Source organism: Sceloporus undulatus, chromosome 7 (genome assembly GCF_019175285.1).
Source record: "Sceloporus undulatus isolate JIND9_A2432 ecotype Alabama chromosome 7, SceUnd_v1.1, whole genome shotgun sequence".
NCBI lineage: Eukaryota > Metazoa > Chordata > Lepidosauria > Squamata > Phrynosomatidae > Sceloporus > Sceloporus undulatus.
Window position 1 is genome coordinate 48,833,220 of NC_056528.1, and position 24,754 is coordinate 48,857,973.

At 42.3% G+C, this 24,754-nt stretch overlaps 1 protein-coding gene across 1 annotated transcript in view; it reads left to right on the plus strand.

Annotated features, from left to right (window-relative positions):
• The window catches only part of ALG13 (ALG13 UDP-N-acetylglucosaminyltransferase subunit), a 45,836-nt gene that overhangs the window by 20,476 nt on the left and 606 nt on the right, over nucleotides 1–24,754 (plus strand). Inside the window, exons 15-26 of the mRNA XM_042480091.1 lie at nucleotides 500–606; nucleotides 7,369–7,603; nucleotides 7,953–8,066; nucleotides 9,725–9,881; nucleotides 10,752–10,887; nucleotides 11,718–11,753; nucleotides 12,275–12,330; nucleotides 13,296–13,367; nucleotides 14,524–14,689; nucleotides 18,880–19,005; nucleotides 21,678–21,718; nucleotides 23,060–23,243. Coding sequence (XP_042336025.1) covers nucleotides 500–606; nucleotides 7,369–7,603; nucleotides 7,953–8,066; nucleotides 9,725–9,881; nucleotides 10,752–10,887; nucleotides 11,718–11,753; nucleotides 12,275–12,330; nucleotides 13,296–13,367; nucleotides 14,524–14,689; nucleotides 18,880–19,005; nucleotides 21,678–21,718; nucleotides 23,060–23,243 — 1,430 coding nt within the window. The remainder of the gene's footprint in view (nucleotides 1–499; nucleotides 607–7,368; nucleotides 7,604–7,952; nucleotides 8,067–9,724; nucleotides 9,882–10,751; nucleotides 10,888–11,717; nucleotides 11,754–12,274; nucleotides 12,331–13,295; nucleotides 13,368–14,523; nucleotides 14,690–18,879; nucleotides 19,006–21,677; nucleotides 21,719–23,059; nucleotides 23,244–24,754) is intronic.

The window sequence follows — 24,754 nt, forward strand, 5'->3', positions numbered from 1 at the left end:
GGAAGTTTGTGAACCTGTAACTAACCCCATGACTATGGCACCCTGGCATGATGCTCAGTGGTCTGAAGTATTCTCTGAAGATGCCAGCCACAGATGCTGGCGAAACATCAGGAAGAAACTCTCCTAGAACATGGCCACAAAGCCCCACAAAAAACTATGGATGCCAGCCATGAAAGCCTTTGACTTCAAATCCCATCTCTGGCTATTTAGCTTAATGAAATGTAGTGTATATTTTGCCTGAGCAGCCTTGAATAGGATTGCGTTTAATTACAATTTCAATCATGGTACAACCCAATTTGCATTCTTATGGTTAGTAGGCTCCTGAGTTACTCTTAGGGTTAACTTGTTACCCAAAGATGATAATAATAATAACAATAATAATAATAGACTTTATTTTTATCCGGCTTCTCCAATGGATCGAGGTGGGTTGCAACAGTAAACAAATTACAAGTATGCCCTTAGTTTTAATGTGCTACCTCTCCTGGTTTGTGCATTTTAGGCACCTTGTTCCACTTGTGAATTTGAAGCCTGTGACGCAAGTGACGCCGGTCCCTGTATGGAACGTAGTCCCCAGTCGAAAAGGGGGAAACTATCAGAAGCTGTCAGGTGGGTTTGTGCTGGATGGACATAAAACTACTTAGAGAAATTGCTACTTAATTCACGTTGCATAATGGGTTTGCAGTAGAACCAAAGTGGTGTTTGGAGTATCTCTGTTGGCATTGATCTCTTTGTTGCTCTCAGCTAGGATCAGGAAACGGGGCCTTTGTAAGCCTAGGAAAATAAAGGTTCTTGGCTTTAACAGCTGCGCAAAGTGGTGCGACCCCAGATATTTTTGGGGTTACCCACTTCTGTACCAAACTATGGCTACTAAAAAATGGAAGGGGGAGCTTTTCATCAGAGGAATAGGGAACATGTAGCCTTAAGCTCCCTTGAAGTTTGTTCTATCCCAGTGAACCATGTTTTATTGTGATACCTGAACACAGCCACAACATTGCTGTGCATTTTTTACATAATTAAACATAAGAAAAGGTTAGGTTGTCATTAATTACTGAAATATTATGCCTGTAATGTCAGTAATTATGTTCCCCAAAATGTGCTGCTGTGTTGCATCACCCTCACTTTTGTGCCGAATTGGCTTTTTCAAGGTAGGAAGGCTGTCCGACTGCGATGCTGTTTCTATACACTTCCCTTCTTATTATTAATTGCTGTTAAATCTCACAGACCTTTGTTGCAGAGCCATTCTTTTTACTGTGTACCAATATTTACAGAAGGATTGAGCAGCAGAAAGGTAGTTTATATTCAGCCCAATAAATTTTCTGTTAACGCACACAGCCAAAAATGAAAATTGGTTTGCAGTTCATTGAATCTTTAGCAAAAAGTGGTGCTGTGACATTAAGCCAGGATGCTAAGCAAAACAATACCTGCTATCCTCTTTTTTACCTCTAACCAATTCAGCAGATATTGGGGCACATCTTGGCTTTAGAATAGATACTAGGTATAGCTGGTGATGTTGGTCTTTCGTTTTCTCTCTTGCTTACCAACTATCCTGTCCATTCATTGGGATAAATAGCTAGATTAATAAAAGCAAAAGTGTTTTTCCCCCTAACCCTGTTTTACAACTTAGGATGGTGGGCATTTTTGAGTTATTGTATGATATGGTGGGATATATACATATATATACACACACAGTCGCCCCTCTTAACTCATGGATCTGAGATCCACAACCTTGATTATGCATGGAGGGGTGACCTCTGTAATTTCTAACGGTGCGCATGTCGTGGCCATGCGCACGGGGGTGCGCCCTATTCAAGCCTTGAATATGCGTGAGCTTCTGTTTTCATGGGGGAGCCAGAATGGATCTCCCATGCAAACAGAGGGCCAACTACACACACACACACACACACACACACACACACACAGAAAGTGTGCCCTTGGCTTATGCAGGGGATCCGTTCCGGACTCCCCCCATGTAAGCCAAATATCGCGCATGCTCAAGTCCCATTCAAGTGAATGGGGCTCATGCATGCGGCAGCACGTGTGGGCCATGGGCACTTGCCCCATTCATTCAAATGGGACGCGCCGCCCCTTGCGCCCCGCACAGCTTTGCACATAAGCTCAAAGCCATGTATAACGTGGGTGCACTATATATATATATATATATATATGAATAATATAATATAATATAATATAAATATATATTAGAAAACAAGCAAACAGATGAGTGAACTCATGTCAGTGATCTAGCTTCAGCCAGCATGGATTCCTACAGATAATTCAAATGGTTGAGTAAATTGATTTAAACATGCCTCCAAGTTCAGTGTCACAGAATTTACAATAGCGTTTTACCCCAGAGATAAAGGACCTCACTCTTATTATCTCTTCCTTCCACTTTGGAAATGCTTGTAATGAATAATTTGCATTCATCTTGGATGCAGATAGGTGGGCTTTTCAAGATGAAACGGTCACCCCAATTTCTTGAATAGATTAGCTCGTTATTGTTGCAGTTCCCAACGAGCTGAAAAGGTCTGGAGGCATTCCAGGCTCTTAAGGCTTCTCTCAGCGTTATCGCTATGGAACATCTCCCTTTTGGGAAGTAAATAGCACCTTTCCCCCCAATAAGAGCCTGAGGCTGTGTGTATATCATCCCAATATAATAGTGGAAACAGTTTCCATAGAAAATAAAATTGGAGCCGTGATACAGATATAACTCACACCACATGTTGAAGATGTAGATATTCACAATTATTAAAATTTTAATGCCTTGTATTAATGACAGAGGTAATAATAGCTCCTTTTCCTTCCAACAATTGTTAATTGCATAACTGCAGAAATGAGTATCTATAAAGCAGGAAATTAAAACAGTTTTGCTGGCAGAAAGTCCTAACTGGGAGTTGCGTTGGCCTGCAAAGAGCTAGCAAGGCATTTTTCATCTTGCAGCATATTAACGCTATCTCATGGAAGTAAAACATTAGCTCTTACTTTAATTGAGCAAAGTAAAAGTTTCCCCCCTTTTAAATTAATTGTTCACAGTAAAAATTTAAAAGCCCTGATGAAGGAGCAAAGAGATGTAAGAGGTGCATCTCTATTCCAGGATATCTTACTATGATCCTCTTTCTTGTAAGATGGTGATGGAGATCCCAGTGGGTTGCCCCAGATGTTGGACTACAGCTTCTATGATTCTTGATCATTGGCTGAGGCTGATGGGGGTTAGAGTCCAACGTTATCTAGGGCATCCTCAAAATGGTGGTCACTCAAGGATGGACAGCTGGACCTTGGTGACTTTCCAGGAATGAAAGAAACATAGAATGACGGAGCTGGAAAAGAACCCAAGGACCATTCAGTCCAAACCCCTGGAACAGAGATAGAGCTATTCTGGAATAGAGATAACCCTCTCTATCCCAGCCACCCATGAAAAAAGTTTTGGATTTTGGAATATTTCAAATTTTGGAATTCTGGATATGGGAAACTCTATTCAACCTATATTACTACTATAGTGCGCCTGCGCCTTATGCGCAATTAAAGAAATGGTGTGCGCACTGCCCTGAGCTGTGAGCATGCACCCCATTGTTTGCAATGAGGTGCGAGCATATGCAGATTTCTCCTTATGCGGGGGATCTGGAACGGATCCCCTGTGTAAGGGAAGGCTCCGCTCTTCTACTACTACTACTACTACTATTATGTGCTGGTCTGTGACCATAATAAATATCAACTGAACTATTACTATTACTTACTTCATACCTGCCTCTTCCTCTGGATCAAGGTGGGGAACAATAATGAAGCAAACATGTAACAGTTAACAAAACCACAATACAGTTAAAAAAAGCATACAAAACCAATACATATTAAAATTAATCAATGCAGACTTATTATTAGTATTATGTTTATGTATATCCCACTTTCCTCCCAGTACAATAGGGACTCGAGGTGACTTTAAAATTCATAATTTAAAAACAATATGGATCAACCTGCAAGAAGAGACCGGTCTTTAGTGCTGCTTTAGGTTCAGGCATCCTTTCTGCCTGACAAATCTCTTCTGGAAGGTTATTCCACAATCTTGGGGCGGCTAAAGAAAAAGTAGTTTGGATGACAGTTGCCAACCTAGGCATAAATGGCTTCCAGGTCTCTTCCATTCATAAAAGGGGTCTCTCTTGGGCCTAAAATGGCCCCAAGAGGACTAAAAGGTGTTGAAATCCCAGAGCTGTGGGTCCCAGTGTCCCCCTTCTCTTGCTCTGGAAATGTATTGGAGCAGTGCATTAAACACACATTTACATCCTACACAAATCCACGCTCCTTTTCCCTGGAGAGGAGAGAGTTGGCCTCATCGAGTCAGACGCATCCTTCCTTTCCTTTGTTTTTACGCAACACAGAATTTCGTTCTCAGCCCGTCTAGCTTCGTTAGCTCTTCCAATTAAAAGATTTACCAAGATTAAAGGATCGAGGATGCCATTAGCTCCAACCTCCATTATGCCGGTGCTTTGGAAAGGATACAGTAACAGACTGTAAGATGCTCAAAGCACTTTTTCTCTTCAGCTGTGGGTTTTCATTTGCATGAAAAATAGAGCCCCAAATCTAAGCACAAAATTCATTTATGTTTCATACACACTGTGTGTGTGTGTGTGTGTTATATAGTGGGAAGATACTTTTATACAGTGTTTTAATTCATTTTGTGCATGAAGCAAAGTTTGTGCACATTGGACCATCAGCCCCAGCAAAGGGTGTCACTGTCTCAGCCACCCATTTCAGATTTTGGATTTGGGGTTAGGAAGTAACCAATCTCAATGAACTAATTTGGCTATGTCTTTAAATATTACAGCAAAGAAACAATTATTGAGTACATTCTGAAAGGCCCTTTCTTCCCTGAGCTGTTGGCTTTGAAAGACTTATCAAAACAAAAGGTCATCACCTGCCTATAATAATAATAATAGTAATAATAGTTGTTGTTGTTGTTATTATTATTGATATCCCACCTCTCCAAGCATATCGAAGCGGCTAACAATAATAAGACAACATTAAAATATCATAAAACATTGTAACCCATAAACCCTCCCATCCACAAATACATTTTAAGTATAAACCCTATGGAGAGACAGTGGTCCAAAACACTTATAGGATGCTTGTTTCCTGACTTCAGATGTATTAGAACCATATTTGGTTCAGCAACTTGTTGTCGTTGTGTGTCTTTGAGTCATTTCCAACTTATGACAACCCCAAAGGTGAAACTATCCTGGGGTTTCCTTGGTACGTTTCTTCAGAGAGGGTTTGCCATCACCATCCCCTGAGGCTGAGAAAGTGTGACTTGCCCAAAGTCACCTAATGGGTTTACATGGCTGAGTTGACAAGGCAGTTTTTCCCTTGGTTCTATCTAACTCTATCCCAGGGCCATATAAACCATGTATGTTGATGGATGGACTTGGAGTAAGGATGTAGTGGAGTGATATAGTAAATGGGGACAAGAGAAGAGGATTTTAAATAAGGAATTTGGGTCCCTGCCTGATCCTTTATCCATCAGATCCAGTTGGCTTCCAGCTAAATATATATATTTTAGCAAAAATACCAAAGCCTCGCCGTCTTTTTCTTTCCAAGAGTCCTTCCTGAGCAACCTCTTTTCTTTTGTTCTGTTTCAGCAATTTGTGTGACTTCAGACTCTCAAAGCAAAATTGTGGGGGAAAGGTTTATGCTCGATCTGCCCCATTGAAACGAAAGTGATAAAATCCAATTTAATTTAAGCTTCCATAATACAGCGCCAGATTTTAAAACTCTTTAGAGTGCATATTTGTTCTGTCTGGCCCAGAGATCGTCACACTTCAGGTGAATTTACAACTGATGCAAAACCAGCAGACAAAAGAACAACAACAACACAACAGGGTTGAAATGCATCTGTGTATCAAATAATACTGGAGTCAAAATGGTACAGAACAAAGCCTTTCCAGTTTGGCACAAAAGAGGAAATGGCAATCCATTGACTTCTTCAGCCTTTCTTTATTGTCCTCCAAATAAGCCCCCTTTTATGCCCATGTAAGAGCTGTTCAATAAGTGATGTGATAGAAATCTAATTCTACAGTAGTCAGCAACAGCACAGGCTTCCAAGTGTGAACTCAGGTTTAGCTTTGCAGCTTCAACGATCCCCTGCATTTTCATTCAAGTAATAAAAATGTTGATAACAGAAGAATCATGGGTTTCGAGAAATGACTAGGGGAAATAAGAAAGGGAAGCCAGCTACACATTTTCCTATCCTTTGACACTGGGCCCCTAACCATTGAGAGGTCTGGAACAATTAAACCAATTCAGCCATCCTGGTGCAATGGTTTGTTGGGTTTAGCCATGCATTGTCATGCAGATAGCAAACATGCCATAGCTGTGAAGTCAAAGGCTTTCATGGCCAGCATCCATAGTTTTTTGTGGGTTTTTGGGGCTATGTGGCCAAGGAATAAACTCTTCTAGAACATGTCCACATAGCCCTAAAAATGCCATGGTTGTATTTTCCAGTTTCTGATCTGTGTCTTTTCCATCCCTTTGTTGGTTCCTGATTTAGGGTAGGCAGCTGGGAAGACAAACCAGGGAGAGGCGACCATTGTAGGTTCAGATGTTTTGATGAGCTGGTTTCTAACAGCAAACCCTATTTTTCTATCTGGTTTGTGACTTTCTAACAAAACCATGATCTTTTTTTATTTTTTGCACCATTTAGAAACAGTCAGAATTCGACAAACCACAACTTAGCTTACCATGATGTGTAAAACCAGCCTAGTTGAGGTCTTTTATGGGGGATGCTTTAAGGATTTAGCCTTGTTGAGCTTGGTCTTCCAAGGAAGCTAGTTGCTCATGGGATGTTATGACAACCAGAGCTGTAACAGTTCAGTGGAATGAGTGTATATTTCAGGAAGGTATGCTTTGACAGGTGCAGTTTGTATAGGCCTTGAGGAACTATTCATTTATAATTGCACCAAAGAGGAATACAATGATTATTTGACGCTCTGCTTCCTACTTCTAATGGCCTTATTCTAGATTGCTAGAAGACCAAATTCATGAAAGCTTATGCTACAACTCCTTTTGTGCAGTCAGTCTCAAAGGTGCCACTGATACTCCAGACAAACAAGGCTGTGTCTATGAATCCCACCACAGTTGTGTGCAATTTTTTTAGCATGTTTTGGGTCATTTGCAAGCAAAAAAACCAAGTTAGCCTAGGAAAAAAATAAGTTCTGGTGGACATTTGGAGGTTTGGCGGCTGCAAAAACGTGGCTGTGGGTCGCACCTTCACCACCCCTGACTTAAAGTAGAGAAGTCATTGAAATGAAACGTGTCCAGAGCCAATGCAGTTGCATGCTCCCTCTGCATCTCTCTTTTTGAGTTGTTTCCTCTTCTTTTTTTCAGATATGGACATAAAATCGCGGAAGAAACTGTTTAAAAAAGTCAGAGGCAAAGAGGTCTATATGACTGTAGCCTATAGCAAAGGGCACTCTGTCCTTCCTCCTCGGCTGCAGCATGGCATTTCGTCAGGACGATCGTCTCCGGTTCATTGCTCCCAAAGTGGAGGCCATATAAGTCCTTACGAACATTACCAGCCTCCCAATTCCCAGCGGCCTGGCAGGGGATATGGCATGTCCAGGTAGACACTTTGCAGCCTATCAAGTACTGTTCCCGTTTTTATCACCGTGTGGGCAATTCGGCGCTATGAATTTCCTGCATTGCTAATTTCATCATTGAGCTGATAAGATTTCTGGTCCGTGAATAATGGCCATAAACTATGCAGCCAGGAACATTCATTGTCCTGAATGATAGTTTTCTGTTGCTGCTGAACTGGTTTTGCAGTGCATGCGCTAAAAAGAGGATAGGATACATCCAGTTGTGGTTCCATTATTTACAGATCCAGCGGCGGTTCTATTGAGTCTCTTTTTTGCAGCATATGAGTTTGTACTAATCTCTCTCTCTCTGTTTTCAATTCCTTTGAAACTTAGGGGATCTGCCCGGTTTATAAACCGGAACAACATAGTAGGGCCTGAAATAGCCTTCTATTCTACAGCAGGAAAGAGGTGTTATCAGAGCTACGATAACTTTTCATATAGATCACGGTAAGCATATGAAATATATCCAAGAAACAGTGTTCGAAATCTGTGTTGCTTATTCTATCAGTCTATGCTCCCCTGCATAGAACACAACATTGTTTTTGCGTGCGGGAAGCAGCATTTTCCAAGTGGGAAATGGTATTTCTAAGGAGGAGTGTTATTTCCTGCGCAACAAAAGGCTGTTTTCTGTGCAAAGCAAACGCATGCAAATTTCCTGCGGAGTAAGTCCCGAATTACAGATAAGTTTCGAAAAATTGTGTGGGTTTTTGAAGGTTTTTTTTCACAGCAGGAAGAAAATTGCTAAAATTACTCTTTGCTTCTCTGAAGTTGAAGCTTGGAGAAGAATTGCATCCCTAAGAACCTACCATTTGGGTGTCCTCCAGATATTTTGCATTAAGACCTCTGCCAGGTATTGATCAATCTGGGGACTGGCGGCTACAACAGTGATCCTCATTTTTGGGTCCAGTTCCTAGAAGCACAAATCAACACAACTAATGGGCAGAGGTTCTGGAAGGCCAAATCCAAAATATCTCGAGAGGTTGAGGACCAATAGTCTACAACTTTGGGAAGGCACCTGGTTCAACCTTCTAAGGTTATCTCCCAGTGGAAGGGGATGCAGAAAGGAGTAACGCTTCTTCTTGGAGCTGTTTTTACCCTGAATGAGACGGCTGGTCTTTGGTCCAACCCAGCATTTACTCTAAAAAGCAGGAGTTCTGCAATGCTGCCATGGAGAAGTATTTTGGTAGCAATGCTACATTAGATCCTTGAACCTTGCACAGAACCATTTGACTTCCTTCCAACTGAGAATATTCTCTGCTGCTGAGTTGCAATCCCTTTGGGCTTTGTAAACCAGAGCAGCAACTCCAGAGAAGGTGGCATGTGTTTAATGAACTCATTTCTTCTATCTTAGAAAAAAAATTACACACATTAGCTTCTATCTTCTATAGCTTTTTCTGTTTGCATGCCTGAGGCAACTGTTTAATGGTTTCTAACACAACCAACGATTCCTGCGTCTCTGTGTTCAAATACAGCTTTCCTTTTCTTTTATTGACCCGGAGTTCAAATAGATGTCCATAGTCTCACAACTGACATCAGGCCTGTTCTTGCTATAGGGAATAAAAATGAGAAACTGTTGACATTAAAAACACAGATCACTCAGGATATTTAAATTCAATAGTTCATTTATTATTAAGATATTTATGTTTTGGCTTCGCTGTGGCTGAGAGTAAAATCAGTTTAACCAATTTAACACAAATAAAATAGTAAGTGAAAACAGACATGTTGAGAGACAGCATGGCATAGTGGCTTGAGCATTGGACGATAACTCTGGAGATCAGGGTTCAATTTCTAGCTTGACCGTCAAAACCCATTTGGTGACCTTGGGCGAGTCACATACTCTCAGCCCCAGAAAACCACATGAATATCAGTGTCTGAAGTGATTTCTTTTCGTATATGATCATCGGCACCTTGTATCTGATCACCAGCACCTTGAACTGAGGCCAGAAGCATATTGCAAGTTACTGTAGGATACCTTTAACATGATATCTGTTCATTGGTAGATGGGCTCTTTCAAGATAAGATTTTTTCCCCCTAAACATCCCAGTCGCAAGGAATGTTATGGTCACAGTGATGGCTTTTAATGCCTTGCTCTTTCCTTCTGGAAGCTCCTACAGCCGTAGCCGCCGGCAAATGCAGTGTGTCAATAAGGAGTGCCAATACGGTTTTTCACCTGAGAATGGCGAGGAGCCTCAAGGTCTGGAAGAAACCATCACTTTCTACGAAATTGAAGAAGGGGACGACACAACTTATCCTGCCTTAGCTGTAAGTCACCGAATGGAAGATAATGGCATAGAAAAGCAACTGACTGCTGCATAAAAGGGAGTGTTTTAAGAGAGGTAGTGGTTTCTTGGCACATTGTCTGTGTGTATTACCTCCAAAGTTGCCTATCGATTTATGGCGACTCAGCGGATTGTATAGGATTTCTTTAGCTAGAGATGACTTGGTCAGTTCCTTCCTCTGAAGTATAGACTACAGCACCTGGTATTCATTGGTGGCCTCCCATCTTAGTACTAACCAGGGCTTAACTTGCTTAACTTCCAGGTTCAGACAGTAGATCAGATTAGTATATAAAGGATACGGCTAAGAGGATTCAGTTAAACAGTATCTTGCATCATGAAGCAGAGTAATCAGTACAGCTGTATCCGGTGTAAAATATTACTACATTCAGAAGAAAACATGTTGTGTAGACATTTTGTATATATCCAGTATATACAAAAGGCTGAATTTGCAGGAGTGATTCACTGCATTGGAACTGAGATGGCACATTCTTATTAGTCGATTGGAACGGTTTAGTGTTGTAGTGATTCATTGTCATTATTCAAAGTAGCTAAGCATATGCATAAGAGGAGAAAAGACATTGTTTAACTGGCATTCATCAAAGCCATAAATGTGTCGTCAGACCTCATTTTTTAAAATGTTGATACTATGAATTTGTAGTTATACTTCACGGTATGTGTGAAGTAAAACAAAAAACCCCATTCACTTGTGTTTCTGTTGTCCACCTCCATACTTTGGTTGTTGAGTTGTGATTGTTAATTTTAAGACTCACCTGCCTTGCCTCCTTCAGCTTAGAGTGTGGTAATGTAAACTCTATGCAGTTCTAATGAAACCTGCCATCGATCTTGTCCCCAGAATCAGAGCAACCCAACTCCAATTGTTCCTGCTCCGGCAGGATTTTGGGTAGCAAGGACGGGCCCAAGCCCCATCCCACCCAACAAGCAGGGTCTCAATTCCTCGGAGGAAGAAGTAGATGAGCCAAGTGATAACGGTAAGCACCACATTTCCAAAGAGAAGCTCCTACTTCTCTGTTCATCCTGCGGTAGGTCTGCAAACGGTACAGAAGTGCAGTTATCATATCACTACTAGCCCATGTGGCTAGGGAAGCTGGTTTCTGCGGAAGGTGTTGGTACTCTCTGTGTTTTGTGTGGATGCGCCTCAAAGTTGTTGGTCTACTTATGGCGGCCTCATGCATTTCATAGGGTTTTCTTAGGCAAGGAATACTTGGAGGTACAGTCGCCCCTGGGATCTGCGCCCTCGAATATCTGTGGAGGGGCGACCTCTGCTATTTCTAATGGCATACGCTATGAGGCTTGAATATGTGCGAGCCTCCGTTTTCACGGGGGGATCCAGAATGGGTCCTCCATGAAAACAGAGGGCCAACTGTAGCTTTGCCAGGCCCTTCCTCTGAAATACACCTTGTATTCATTGGCCATTTCTCCCACAGCAAGGACTAACTAGAGCTGACTCTGCTTAGCTTCAAATCAGATGGGATCTGGTACCTGCGTCAGATACTCATTTGCCATGACAAGACCCTTTAATCTAAGTCAACATCTTCTTTTAGACATGCCAGACTGAATCCTGTTGGCTAGTCCCAAGTAGAAGAGACCCATTGACTCTCTGAGTGGGTAGTGGATCAACACATAGATTGAAGTGAGTCTCCTCTAGTTGTGAGTAACTAGGATTTCGCCAAGCCAATCCTACCAAAGAAAAGGGAAGATTTTGAAACTTTCTCTAATAGTCTTTCCTTTGAAGGATTTTCACATCGAGTGTGTTTTTAATCTCTCTCTCTGATAATGTGCTTCTCCTCTTCCTTGTCAGGAGAGTACCATGAGGATTATCTCTATACTCCTTCAGGTCAGTAGCAGCATTCTTTATACAGTGCGCCCGCGTTATAGGTGGGCGCACTTTACGTGGACATGAGCATACGTGCTCAAGCTGTGGGGAGCGCGCGTGGCACAAGGGTCGTTGCGTCCCATTCAAATGAATGGGGCTCCAGCATAGGTGGAATTCGCCTTACACGGGAGGGGGGGTCCGGAACGGATCACCCGCATAAGGCAAGGGCCCATTGTATACCCACATTGTTGTTATTGCTGTGTGCCTTCAGTCATTTCTAACTTATGGTGACCCTAGGGCCACCCTTTCACTGGGTTTTCTTGGCAATATCCCTTCAGGGAAGGCTTGCCCAATGCCATCCATTGGGTTTTCTTAGCCTAACAGGGATTTGGACCCTTGTCTCCAGAGTCCTAGTCCAACGCCCAAACCACTTTGCCACACTGGGTCTCTAGACTACCTTAAATCTTTTGCATACTTGCAAGAAAACAGCATCAACATAACACTGGCCTGTTTTCAGTTATCTGTTTGCTCATCTCTTCCAGATCCAGACTGTGAAACTCCGACAGTATTTAGCGCTGCTGAATCTACTGCAAACTTAGTAAGCTTTAGTCAAGTTCTGTGAAATTAACCTTTGTCATAGTGTGTTAGCATTCAAGCAAGTGGGCCGTGAAGGGAGTGTTGAGATTTGGATCCAGTGTAATAAGTGGTGTTTGCCTGACCTTCTCTGTATTGTTTTTTGGAGGCTTAAGCAAACCTACTCAGCGTAGCAACTGTGGCATCCGGTGAGAGTGGCAAGCAGCCAGGTTTCATTTCAGCTTTGGAACTGAGGAACTGGCTGGTTGTGTGCACTCCAGCATCTGCCATTGTTTGCCACCTTCTTGCCCAAAGTGTCCAAAGAACCTCACAGGGGCAAATCAGACATCATTCTTTCTTCTGTCGACCATGTGATTGACAAGTGCCATATCTGATTCTGCCCAGAGTCATTGGAAGCACCACTTTGTTCTAGGGTCCATTCGCACTATACAGTTATAGTGCTATATTCTATTTTAACTGCCCTGGTTCCATCTTGTGCAATCCTGGGCTTTGTAGTTGGGGAGAATTTTAAATGGCCCTAAACTGCAAATCTATATAATGAAACCATGGGAATTAAAGTGGAGCAGTGGTACTATAATTATGCAATGTGGATGGGCCCTTGGTGTGAAATAGCATTTAAACCAGGTTTGATGTAACAAAGTCTTAAAGCAGCCAAACTATGGGTGCAAACAGAATGTTTCATTTGAAACAAATTCACTTGTCATGATTCACAAGAGCCTTCAAAAGGACAGAATTCACCATTTCCTTTACATTTTCAGTATTCATTTTAAAGCCCACATTAGTTATATATACACAGTTTTATCAGTGCCTTCTGTTTGGGAACATACCTTTCATGTTTGTTACCTATAGGTTTCAGTTGTGTAAGTGGGAGTGGGTGCGGGTTGCATTTTGGAGTTGACCCTCATTGATATATTCTAAGATATTAGCATCCAATAATGGTTTTCAATTTCTCCTTTCTTAATTGTCTAGTCTCTGCAAGACGGGAGAACAGGTCCTCTGTCTTCTCAAGAAGGAGTTGCTTCATACAGTTATTCTCAGAAGGTAATCTCTTTGGAGGAGAAGCTGTGAAATGGTGGCGTAAATCTTTTATGAATGTTGTCTTTGCAGGCGAGAACAAATAGTTCCACCAGTTATTTTCCTCGTTGCCTAGTTTCTCCATCCATCAGGACCATTTGTTCCCTGCCAGATGTTGAGGGGCAAGGGATATTTGGGGGGGCCATGCAGATTTCAGGCTTGGCTTAAGGTTTGCTTTAAAAAGCAATAGCAAAAGGGCTTGCTACCATTCTGCCAAGAGGGTGATGAAGCAAAGGGCCCAGAAATGCAGCTAAGCTGCTCTGAGCACCTGAGCCTCCTCTCTGGTAGTCACAGCACTGCCTTTAGTTACATAAAGCAGGAAAGGGAGCAAGAAAGCAAAAAGAACTTGGTTTTTTGTATCTTCAAGACATTGGTGGGCAAGCATTGGGAGAGTTAGAGGATGCAAAAAGGGATGGGAGGCTGCAATTTACCTGTCTTAAGGTAAGAGCAGCATCTTCATGTAGTTTACCTCTCCTTCCCTCCAAGATTGGTTTTTGCTCCAACCCTCTGACAGTTATAAAATTGAGCTGGCCAAATACTTCACATTAGTTTGAACCCACTTTTGAGCAACTAAGGGTTTATTCACTTGGCCACCTCTGATCATCCATCATCTTCATCATCATCATCAGGTTGTGTTCTGAAATATAGACTAGTGACTGAGTTCACAAGGCAAAATTGGGGTACAGGGCTAATTGTTTGCATCACACTCCTTCATAGAGCATTATTAGGCATGCTGAGCATCTCTGCAACCGTTTTGCTTCACTAATACAGCAGTAGGGAGGTGACAAAGTCTGTTTTAAAACTAAGGTGTGTGTGTGTGTGTGAGAGAGAGAGGGTTTGTAGTCACTCGGCCTGGATGACAATCATACAAGAATCCTTAAAGGCCTTAGAAGTGAAATTGAGTCTGCTCATTCCAGCAGTACTAAATGGCTGTTTAGCATTAATGCTTTTAAACTGGGTCATTATAAATGAAAACTTCTGTTGTGCCAAAGAGGTTTTCATACCACGCTCCTTGTCCTTGTGTGGCCTTTCTCTTGTGACAATCCAAGCTGTGACAAAAAGCTTGTGGGATAGCCTCCCTTCCCTGGCCCCCTTTTCTGAGCTTGGCTCTTTCTTTTTGCAGGTGATGGTGAATTCTGCAGTTATTTCTTCCTCCTCTTGCGCCAATCCTGCTCCAGACTCGGCCTTCTCCTCCAGCTCAGCGGCGCCAACTCAAGTCAGCGTGACCACAAGTGCACCACACAACGCTGTGCAACCCATCATCATATCCCCTTCTGTGGGAAGGCAAGGTGCGAGTACTGGTGCTTCTCCCCCCCCCAGTAATATTTAAATGTTTATATACATGTACATACCAGTAAGGGCTGAGAATATGCAAGGATCACATTAGATGTTAAGAAGGTTACATGTTCTTAGTGATAAACCATGCCCCCATGCCATGCCCTAGAAAATTTATAGTTGCATGTCTCCATAATCAGGTTTGCAAGTTGGGCACATGGTTCTTTTCCAATAGCCACTTGCAAAACAAAGCATGCTTGAATGCAAAGTGTAGACATGAGGAAAAGCCTGTTTTAGAACATTTTCATTACTTAAGAAAGCACCAATTCCAATGATGTGCTCTTGTCTAGTTTGACTCCAATTTACAGGACCAAAGCAAAGCAGTGGAGGATAGGGACTCTTGGTGATATCTCATCGACAGGGTTGTCATGAGACGACAACCACATTTTCTTAGGGAGCCAGTGAGTCTAATAATATAATAATCAGGATCAAAGCGGCTTACAATAAAATCCATACAATACAGCATAAACCAAATGATTCTCCCCCCCCCAAAGAAAAACATCAATTAAACACATTTAAACGTTAAAATAATCCTTTAAAATAATCAGAGACTAGCAAACAGGGTCGCAGGGTATTCAGTGTGATGGTCGGTTCGATGGTGGCCAGGTTTGTTATTCGTGAAAGGCCTGCCGGAAGAGATCCGTCTTGACAGCTGGCCAAGCTGGTAATGTGATGGATCTCCTCCGACAGGCCATTCCCTAATCTGGGAGCAGTTGAAGAAAAGGTCCTCTGGGTAACTGTAGCCAACCTGGTGTTTATAGGCTGTAGTAAATTCTTCTCAGAGGACCTGAGAGCGTGGGGTGGATTGTACGGAAGGAAGCAATCCCATGAAGGGCTTTAAAGGTCATTACCAATACCTTGTACTGTGCCCAGAAACCAAATAGTGCAGTGGTTTGAGTGTTGGACTACAACCCTGGAGATCAGGATTTGAGTTCCCTCTGGAAACCCACTGGATGACTCTGTGTGCGTTACACACTCTCAGCCCCAGAAAATCCTGCGCCCGTACAGACCGGCCAAAATAAAGCTGCTTCGGGTCACTTTGGAGGTATGCTGTTTAAATGATGCATGTGTCCTAAGAGTCCGGAAGTCGTGCCAAAGCCACCCTCCAGTCCTTAGCTGGTTTCCGGACTCTTAGGACGCAGGCATCATTTAAACAGCATACCTCCAAAGTGACCCGAAACAGCTTTATTTTGGCTTGTCTGTATGGGGCTCTTGTGATGTTTCACCTTACAGACTTAAAAGCAAAACAGTGTTTCCTTAAAAGTGCCAAATTGACCTCCTTTAGCTGCTGGATCTTCCTAAAGCTGCCGGCCTTCCCTCTCTCTGTAGTTTCTGCAACTGGCTCAGTGCTTCTTGAAAAACTGAGAAGCCTTGGAAGCTCTCTAGCAGAAGGACGCTGCACATTGAGCAAGTCAGAGTCTGGACACCTATTGTGCCCATCACATGAAAAATAACCATGTGTCATGTGCCAATCTCTGGCTCTTAACAAATTCCTAAGGCTTCCCTAGAGAGAGGCAGAGAAGGCTAGAGGGAATACTATTCCAGTTTGGTGCGTCTCTCGCTTTTTACTTTGCTGCATATCTTATCATCCCTTAGCTGTGGATTGTCTCCAGGGATCAGGAGTGGGAGGACCAAACTCCAAAGACAGAGCGTTATTTTCTGATCAGTAATTTTTCATTTTCATTATCGCTAACAACACTAAAATGAAGTGAAGGCGATGAATTAAAATCAGGGTTGGGGCGGGGGGAACATATCATTTGGCAAGGAAATCCGTATCATTATTTTTAGAGGTACATAAACATCAGAAGACGGGGAGAAAGAGGCTTCTTACTGTCTCATGTCACTGTTAGAATATGTTGAAACTCTCGGTGCTATTTAAAATCCAGTCTTCTGTTGTTGCAGAAATAGGTGGGAAAGCAGGGAACAGGTTAGCAGAGGCAGACAGAAGGGGAATAAAGGAAGGAGAGGATGAAATGGCATTTTCTGAGTGACAGCTGTAGAGCCTGGGAAAGCTTCCTTTCTCTTCAAAGGCTACAGTTCTGAGAATCATGGCTGGCTCTTTCTATTATGGAAACTGTAGTCAGAAGGGAGGAAGAAAACCCTTTCCCGATGTCTGGATTCAACTGGGTAAAGAAGCAAATTTATCAGGTTACTTCCTTTGCATAGAAGCAACATTATTGTCATCACAGCACTCCAAAAAGTCACCCCACATGCCACCAAATTTCTACGTGGTGTTCCTATATATGTACTTGTATAAATATATATGTGCTACCCAGTCATCAGTGCCTGATGCGTAAAGGTTTACAAGTCCATGAAAGCATTTGTTAAATAACAGAGGGAACATGATATGTATAAGCCACATGCTTCTTATTTGAGCCCCTGGAAGTGAAAGAAAAGGACTGAGCCGCTTGTTCCCAAACCGACCAATTGCTCGCAGCTTGTGTGCATGTGTGCGGGAGTGTGAAATACATGGATGTCGTACAACTGGAGAAAGTTGTGCAAGGGCCTTGACTGTCCCTTCTGATTTTCCCGAACAAAAAGGACTCATAACCACCGCAGCTTAAAAGTCTTAGCAAGTTTTGTTTTGGCATAAGTTTTGGTGGGCTGTATTCCATGGAAACATGTGCCGAATAAAACTAGTCAGTCTTTGAAGTGCCACAAAAACCATTGTTGCTGCTGCAACAGATGAACCTGTTTGAAAATCATAGTGTTTTTCTTTCTATTCAGCTGTAGAGTTACTTGTTAACTCTTGATGTTGAGATGGATTTTCTATACCTTGGTCTGAGTTGTTAATTAAAAAGGAAACTAGTCAAGAATACACAAGAAGGCTAAGACTTGGAAAGGTTGCTGTGAAGGAGCTAGACAGGATCCTCAATGTAAACATGTACCATTACATACTAAAGTCAGAATTATCCATGCTATTGTATATCTGATTTGTATGTATGGTTGTGAAAGCTGGACATGGAGGAAAGCTGATGGGAGGAAGATCAATTCATTTGAAATGTGCTGGAGAAGAGATCTACCATCGGTAGCTGAAAAGTCAAATAAATGGAGCTTTAAGCAAAGCAAGCCTTAACTCTCACTAGAAGCAACATTACTAGACTAAAGTAACTAAACTTTAGTACTTTGGACATATCACGAGACAAGCCAATGCACTGAAAAAGACAACAACGCTTGGTAAAGTGGATGACAGTATGAAAAGAGGAGGACCACATTATGGATGGGTGGACTCAGTAAAGGAGGGCACAGCCCTGAATTTGATGACTAGGATTCATGGAGGTTTCCCATCCATAGGTCTAAGGTGTCATGATAGCAAATGATAACAAATGTTAATCTGTACCCCAAATACAGGAGGAGAGGGATGAAGCAAGTCCCCTATAAAGGAAGTTACAATGTGTGAGGCTGTTCGGTTTGGGAAAAGAGGGGAACAAAATGGAGGAGACGCGTTGTTCTGTGCCTTCAAGTTGTTTCCAACTTATGGTGAACCTATCGTGGGGTTTTCTTGGCAAGTTTCTTCAGAAGGGGTTTGCCCTTGTCTTTCTGCGGAGACATATTAGAGGGGTACAAAAGTATCCATGATATGGGAAAAGGAACAAGATTTTCTCTACCTCCTGACTCTACAAGGTAAGGTCGAACAGTAAAGCTTAATAGGGAGGACAAACAGAAGGTGCTTCAAAAACATAAAAATGTACTATCGCACCAGATGAAATGAAAGCATGTCTGTAGGAATGACTAGCAGGTCTGGGGAGAAAGACCATACCTCAAACCATCCAATACAACAGGGCTTTGCTTTTCATTAAGAACCAAATTTTCACTGGTTGTTATTATTTGCCATCAAGTTGACTTTGACTTGTGGCAATCCTGTGAATGAGACACCTAAGGCCATCAGTTCAAATCTTGCCAACTCAGACCAGTGGCTTCTTTGAGTCAATCCTTCCGTAATGTAGTCTTCCCTTTTCCCTTCGACTTTGCTGAGTGCTGCTTTGTTTTCCCATGACTCCTGTCATCTCATGACGTGTCCAAAGTACGAGATCCTCATTGTGGCTTTGATAGGCTCTCAGACCCAGTGCACAGGTTAGGATCTGTTTTATGGACTTCGCTGTGTTACAATCTAGTTTGATGATTCTCATTTCACTGTATATAGTTGTGATTCCTTCAGCTCCTTTCCCGTACCAGTCGCCTCCCCTTGTGCCAAGCAGCGATGTGGGAGAAAACGGAAGTGTAACTCCTCCATACTCTTGTGATCCAAGTGGAAATGACCTGCCGAGGGGTAAGAAACCATTTTGTTTTCAGTCTGGGATTAATTTTATGTCAAGAACAGTATGTTTCTGGAGAGGCGATGGGAATTGGATCTGTAATTCCGATCCGAACTAACCTGTATCTCTTGGACTAATGTTCGAATTGGAGCTCAGCTTTGTTAATTTGGGTCAGAAAAATGTGCCAGAAAGAGGGAGGAAGAGGGAGAAATTTGATTTAAAAGTGGTTAAAGTAAATGCAAACTTGTGTGCAGGCTTTGTGTGTGAAGTAACGGATTAATGTGGAAACAGGGCAGGGAGAAATTATGGATGGATATATGTAAAAGGGCCATGTGCGGGGAAACTATGTCCCTGCGATTATTATTCCCACAAAAGCGCTTTAAAAAGATGCTGGCAGGGCTGGGGCAGGAAAGAGGACAGCAGCTGAGGAATGGCGACCTTTCCTGCAAAACCAGATCTGAAGCTTTGAATTTGGGGAGTTGACGTTTGAAGCTGTGGTTTGGCTGGAGAATAAAGAGCCTTCCCGGGTTTGCAGCAGGAATGGCCGGGAAGTGGATGAAGCGAGGACGAAATTGCCGCCTGTTTATGCCTAATATCCTCTGTTTGTATATTTGTAAGCAAAATGGATATTAAACCCCATCAGTCTCCAGAACTCCCATATGGCAAAGGAAACTAAAACGGTACCATTGCTTTCAGAAATGGAAAGTGTCTCAACAAGTGCCGTTTTTGTGTGCGTTTGTTCCATTGGCCCCAAAAGATCAGTACTTACTCAGAGAGAGACTTAAATCACCAGCAGTTTTCTCCTGATGGTTGTGGAGTATTTCTGCAGTACAAAAATACAAGGGAAGCATGGCTTTCTGGGGCTCTTCAAAAAGTGTTGCTGGGCTCTAATAGTGCAATTTATCCATCAGATTTATTTCTGCAAGGGGGAAAAAAACAAACCAAGCAATAGGGTAAAGGGGGATTTTATGAAAGAGTTCGCTTTGTGTGAGTTTAGTGCAAAGATCTAACAGAGAATTTGGAGCGTTTACCACTTAGATGCATGACCTTTTCAGACGCCGTAAACCAAAAAGGCATTTGTTCCAGCTCAGATATAGATGCAGTTGGCTTTTCCGGGAAGAGCGACAAAAGCTCTGTTTGTCTCCTAAACCAGGTCTTCCCAAAATCAGTGCCATGGACAGGTGGCTCACAAGGCATTTTTAGGAAACAAAGAAACAGTTGTAGCCAATGGGCACAAATATGGCACCAGTCCCTGGCACTTTGGGGGGGAAAGGAGTGCCAGTCCTACATTTCCTAAATCCCCAGCAATCCCAAATTTGTCCTCTGAGTCACATTTCTGGGCTGTCCATTAGGTTATAACTGAATGTTGTTGATGCACACTTTCTACTGCCCAGTAAAGAACAATCTGTGGCTGTTCTGCTAACGTTTTTCATCTTGTGCACCGTCTTCTTAATAGTTCCTAGTAACAAATCACATAGCTCTATTTAGGATCTATCATGTGAGCAATAACCTCTCAAACCCAGTAACGCTGACATCCGCAGCAAAGACAGAACCAACATGAATGGCTTGATTTTAAATGTTCGAGATCTCACTTAATCTTTAATGCAACTTTTGGAGCTCTGTGAGCGGTTGTGTGCATCCCAAAGGAAACGCAGGTTGAGAGACATTTCCACACAAACCGCATGAAGTACAACAGGAGGAAAGAGTTTGTTGCTTCTTCTGATGTTGGGCACAAATTCTCTTGAGGCTTGGAAAAATGCGTGAGAGACTGTCTCGCCCTTTTCAAGGCTGTCTGTCTCAGCCATAAACAAGACACTGACATTATGGATGAATGGTAGGTGACTCAAAAGGAGCCAGCTCTCCAACATGTTGGGGGTCTGCTGTTCTCGGTCTTGTATAGTGATACCGTTCTTCTGTTACGGAAGCAGACAACCAGTAATTTTAGTGATTTTGTTCCTCCTGTAAGAACAAAAACCACAGTTTCAAAGCCTGTGCACAAAAATTGCATGTACAGGTTGAGTCTTTCTCATCCGGAATGCCGAAATATTTCATACGCTTTTCATCGGCGCATGAGATAGTGACACCTTTTGCTTTCCGATGGTCCAGTGTATGCAAACCTCATTTCATGCACAGAACTATTTAAAGTGTTGTATAAAATTATCTTCAGGCTATGTATATAAGGTGTATATGAAACGTAAAGTAACTTTTGTGTGTAGATTGGGGTCCGATCTTCAAGATATCTCATTGTGTACATATATATATATATATATGGGTGTTCCAAAATCCGAAGATTTCCAAACTCCAAAGCACTTCGGGTCCCAAGCATTTCACAAAAGGGAGGTTCAACCTGCAGTTGATTTGCATAGTAAACAGTTCCTTTCTTAAGGAATCCTTTTTAATTAGTCAATGTATTCATAATTAGAGTAGATATGCAAATATGATACTAATACTTAGATAAATGAGCTTAGAAGGCTGTTGGAACCCTAACTCTCAACAGCAAACAAGTTGTTTATAAAAGGATTTTGTTGCTGTTGTTGAATCTGCTCAGCTTTTCGTTCTTGTGCCTTCTAATGATAACTTGTAAAGATGCAATTAATATTCATCTTCCATCATTAGATGATATTATTTTATTATTAATTCGTGTCTGGGAAGGAAAATCAAGTCACTGTTTCCTTTTCCTTTTCAGACCCAAAGATCTTGCAGTATTACTTTAATTTGGGCTTGCAGGTAAAGTGATGCTCAGAAGACATATTCTGGTAAACTATCTCTGGTTGGAGGGAGAATATAAATGTTGAGGTGAATTTCCATTGGTTGTGTTTGCAGATTTTAAGCATTCTGGTAGGTGTTGCATTTGCTAAACTGCATCAAACATCTGAATCCATTTCTCTCCATACTGGCTTCCCAGTCTCCTTGACCCAAGTCTTGGGAGTTTATCACACTGGGGCTTTAATTTCGGCATTAAAGAGAGATTTAAGCGCATTTAAAGCATCCCGCAAATGAAGCAATAATGGCAAGTAATTGTGCGAATGATTATCACACATAATTGCACAAATAAAGTGATATCGGAAATGCATTGTTGCTCAAATCCGGAAAGTAAAAAGATGTGCATTGATGCTTCTTTGTGACTACTTTAATGGTGGGTTTTGTGCAACATTGTGTGAAACCGTTTTGCTATATTCTGGGATTTTCATAGGGTAAACTCCTGATCTCCTTCGTGTGATAAACTCCTTGGCATGTTTGTCACAACGGCGGGAGAGAGGCGTACTGTGCAAAAGCAACAATAGTGCGCAAGGGGAGCATTGAAACATCACTCCTCCAGTTTCTCCTCTCCAGAGTATGTCCACTTTGTAGATGTTCACCTGAGAACTAGGTTCCAATGATAGAGCTTCTGTAGGATGTGTCTTTTGCCCTTCCATTAGAGCAGAGAGGATGTAGTGTCTGCTTAGTTGCAGTATGTGTTCGTGAACTGCTTTCTTAGAACTAAATAGTACTCCAGCCAGTTTTTGCAGAAGGGAGAAACCATGCTGTACAGTTAAGGGAATTCCCTGTGTAGCCTAAACCTATATGAAAGCAGTTGCATGTGTTGACTTTCCCAAGTCAAATATAGTAATGGGTGATATCTAGAATGACTTGTTCATACTTTAGTCTCATTCAGATCGGTTGAGCAAGTTAGTCATCAGAACCAATTAAAGCTCTGTTTGATTCCTGTGCAGCTATAGCATGGTTTATCAGTACAGTTGTGCATTTAATCTGGAGCATAACCTTCTGGACTGTTTGTTGTTGTTAGCTGCCCTTGAGTCGACATCAACACATGGTGACTCTGTGGAGGAGACGTCTCCAAAAAACCCTGTCCTCCTCCATGGCTTTGCTTAGGTCTTGTAGATCCAAACCTGTGACCTCCCTGATGGACCCTATCCAATGGCATGAGGTCTTCCTTTCTTCCTCTGACCTGTAGTTAGTAGTAGGTCCATTAGAGGTTAACCCATGATAACACAACTGGTTTTTCTTGCTCTGCTTAGCCATGATAATAGACTTAAAATTTCATTCTCTTGGTGTGCATTTCCCCAGTATTACCATCAAAGCTGCTGGAACCCCATGATGCATGTGCAGCAGGTGCCGCCATCTCCTCACATGGAAGCTTACCAGCCGTATCCGGAGCCCATCCCAGTCATAGATCCATCCATGCCTCCACCGTACTCAGAAGTAGGAAGGAATGATATGCGCCAGGTCCACATCGACACTTCAGCAAACGGTCAGTACCTGTGTGGTGACTTTGTTGGCGTACGGTTGCAGTAATGTTGAAAAGGATTTGGTGTGCCCTTCCTCTTTGGCATGGAAGACTTTGTGTAAAAAACATTACTGTTTGTGACTTTTGCACATCACAGGGAATTGGGGATCCATTCATTTCCAGTTGTAGCAGGAGTGGCAAAACAATCCTTGACTCTTCAATCTGTGGTTTGTTTGGTTGTGGTTTGTGAACCCAGCAGAGGGAGCAAACTTGACTTGTTGCCTTGCACAAAATGTAACCCTAAAGCAACTTTTGACTGCTTCTGTATTTGTTGGGGAGGTCAGATTGAACTCCTCCTGTCACAGTAAAACATGGTTTGTTTCGTTGTTCCCATTGTAAGTGAAACAGTATGCTGTGTTGCCTTCAACAAGCTGGAATCCTCTTGAATCTCACTTTGCAGAAATGTTTGATTGTGATGTTAAGTTGGCTGCTTTGAGCATGGCCTCTTGAGGCACATGCCGAGGTCTCCATAGGGTTTTAATAGAGTTTCTGGTTCAAGCGTATAAAGCTGTGAGGTACGGTTACTCTATACCAGAGTGCAGAACCTGTGAACCTCCAGATGTTGTTTGGTCATATTGTCCATCACACATGGCTATTGGCCATAGCCCCTGCCATTGGTAGGTGCTGGCATCCAAAGACTTCCGACAGGCAAAAGGCTTGCGTACAACCCAGCTCAGTGCAACTGAGATGTAAACTAGTTGCGATATTGTCTGCTGAACACACCATTTGCACCCTTAAATAATGATCAGGGTCAAGAGATGCATTTTTGGATTGACCAGTCATGACTTGGCATGGCTCTAAGTACCTGACACCCTGCAAGTTGTGTAATGCGCATATCTTTTTTTCCCTTTGTAATGAAAAGTAGCTCTTTCCCCCCTTTCTGATAATGAAAAGCAGCCTGGAAAAAGAGATAAGTGCCCCGACTCTGAACTTCAACTTGCAGCTTCCTGCGGCTGCTTTGATTTTGAGCACCTTGGGGAAAACATCTATGCCACTGGGAGACACATGTAATTGACCTGAAAATGTATCTTGTGGACCCTTTTTTCCCAGCCACAAGGAGATAGACCCATCCAGTCATTTGACTGGGGAAAAGTATTAGCCTCATAAGTGGTTCTTAGTAATCATGATAATCTAATTTCATGGCTTGGCATGATTTATGTGTGTACTAAAGCCCAGGCTTTTCTTAGCACTTACCGTTAGTCATTGCATATTAGAAGTTTTGGGAGGGATGCTGCCGCCCAGATTGTTCTGGCTCATCAGCTGTGCAAATTGCGCTGTGTGCGTAGCGCATAACAGGACATGTTTTAATTGGGACAAATTTTAATGAGCGGAGCTGTGAGTTAAGGGCTAGCCTTCCTGTATTTTTCCTCTGCGTGTTTTGATTCGACAGAGGGAATGTTAAAAAAACAACAACACAATAATAACAATCTGATTTACTATCTAACTGCCCTGTCTGCATCTCAAAAGAAAGGGCA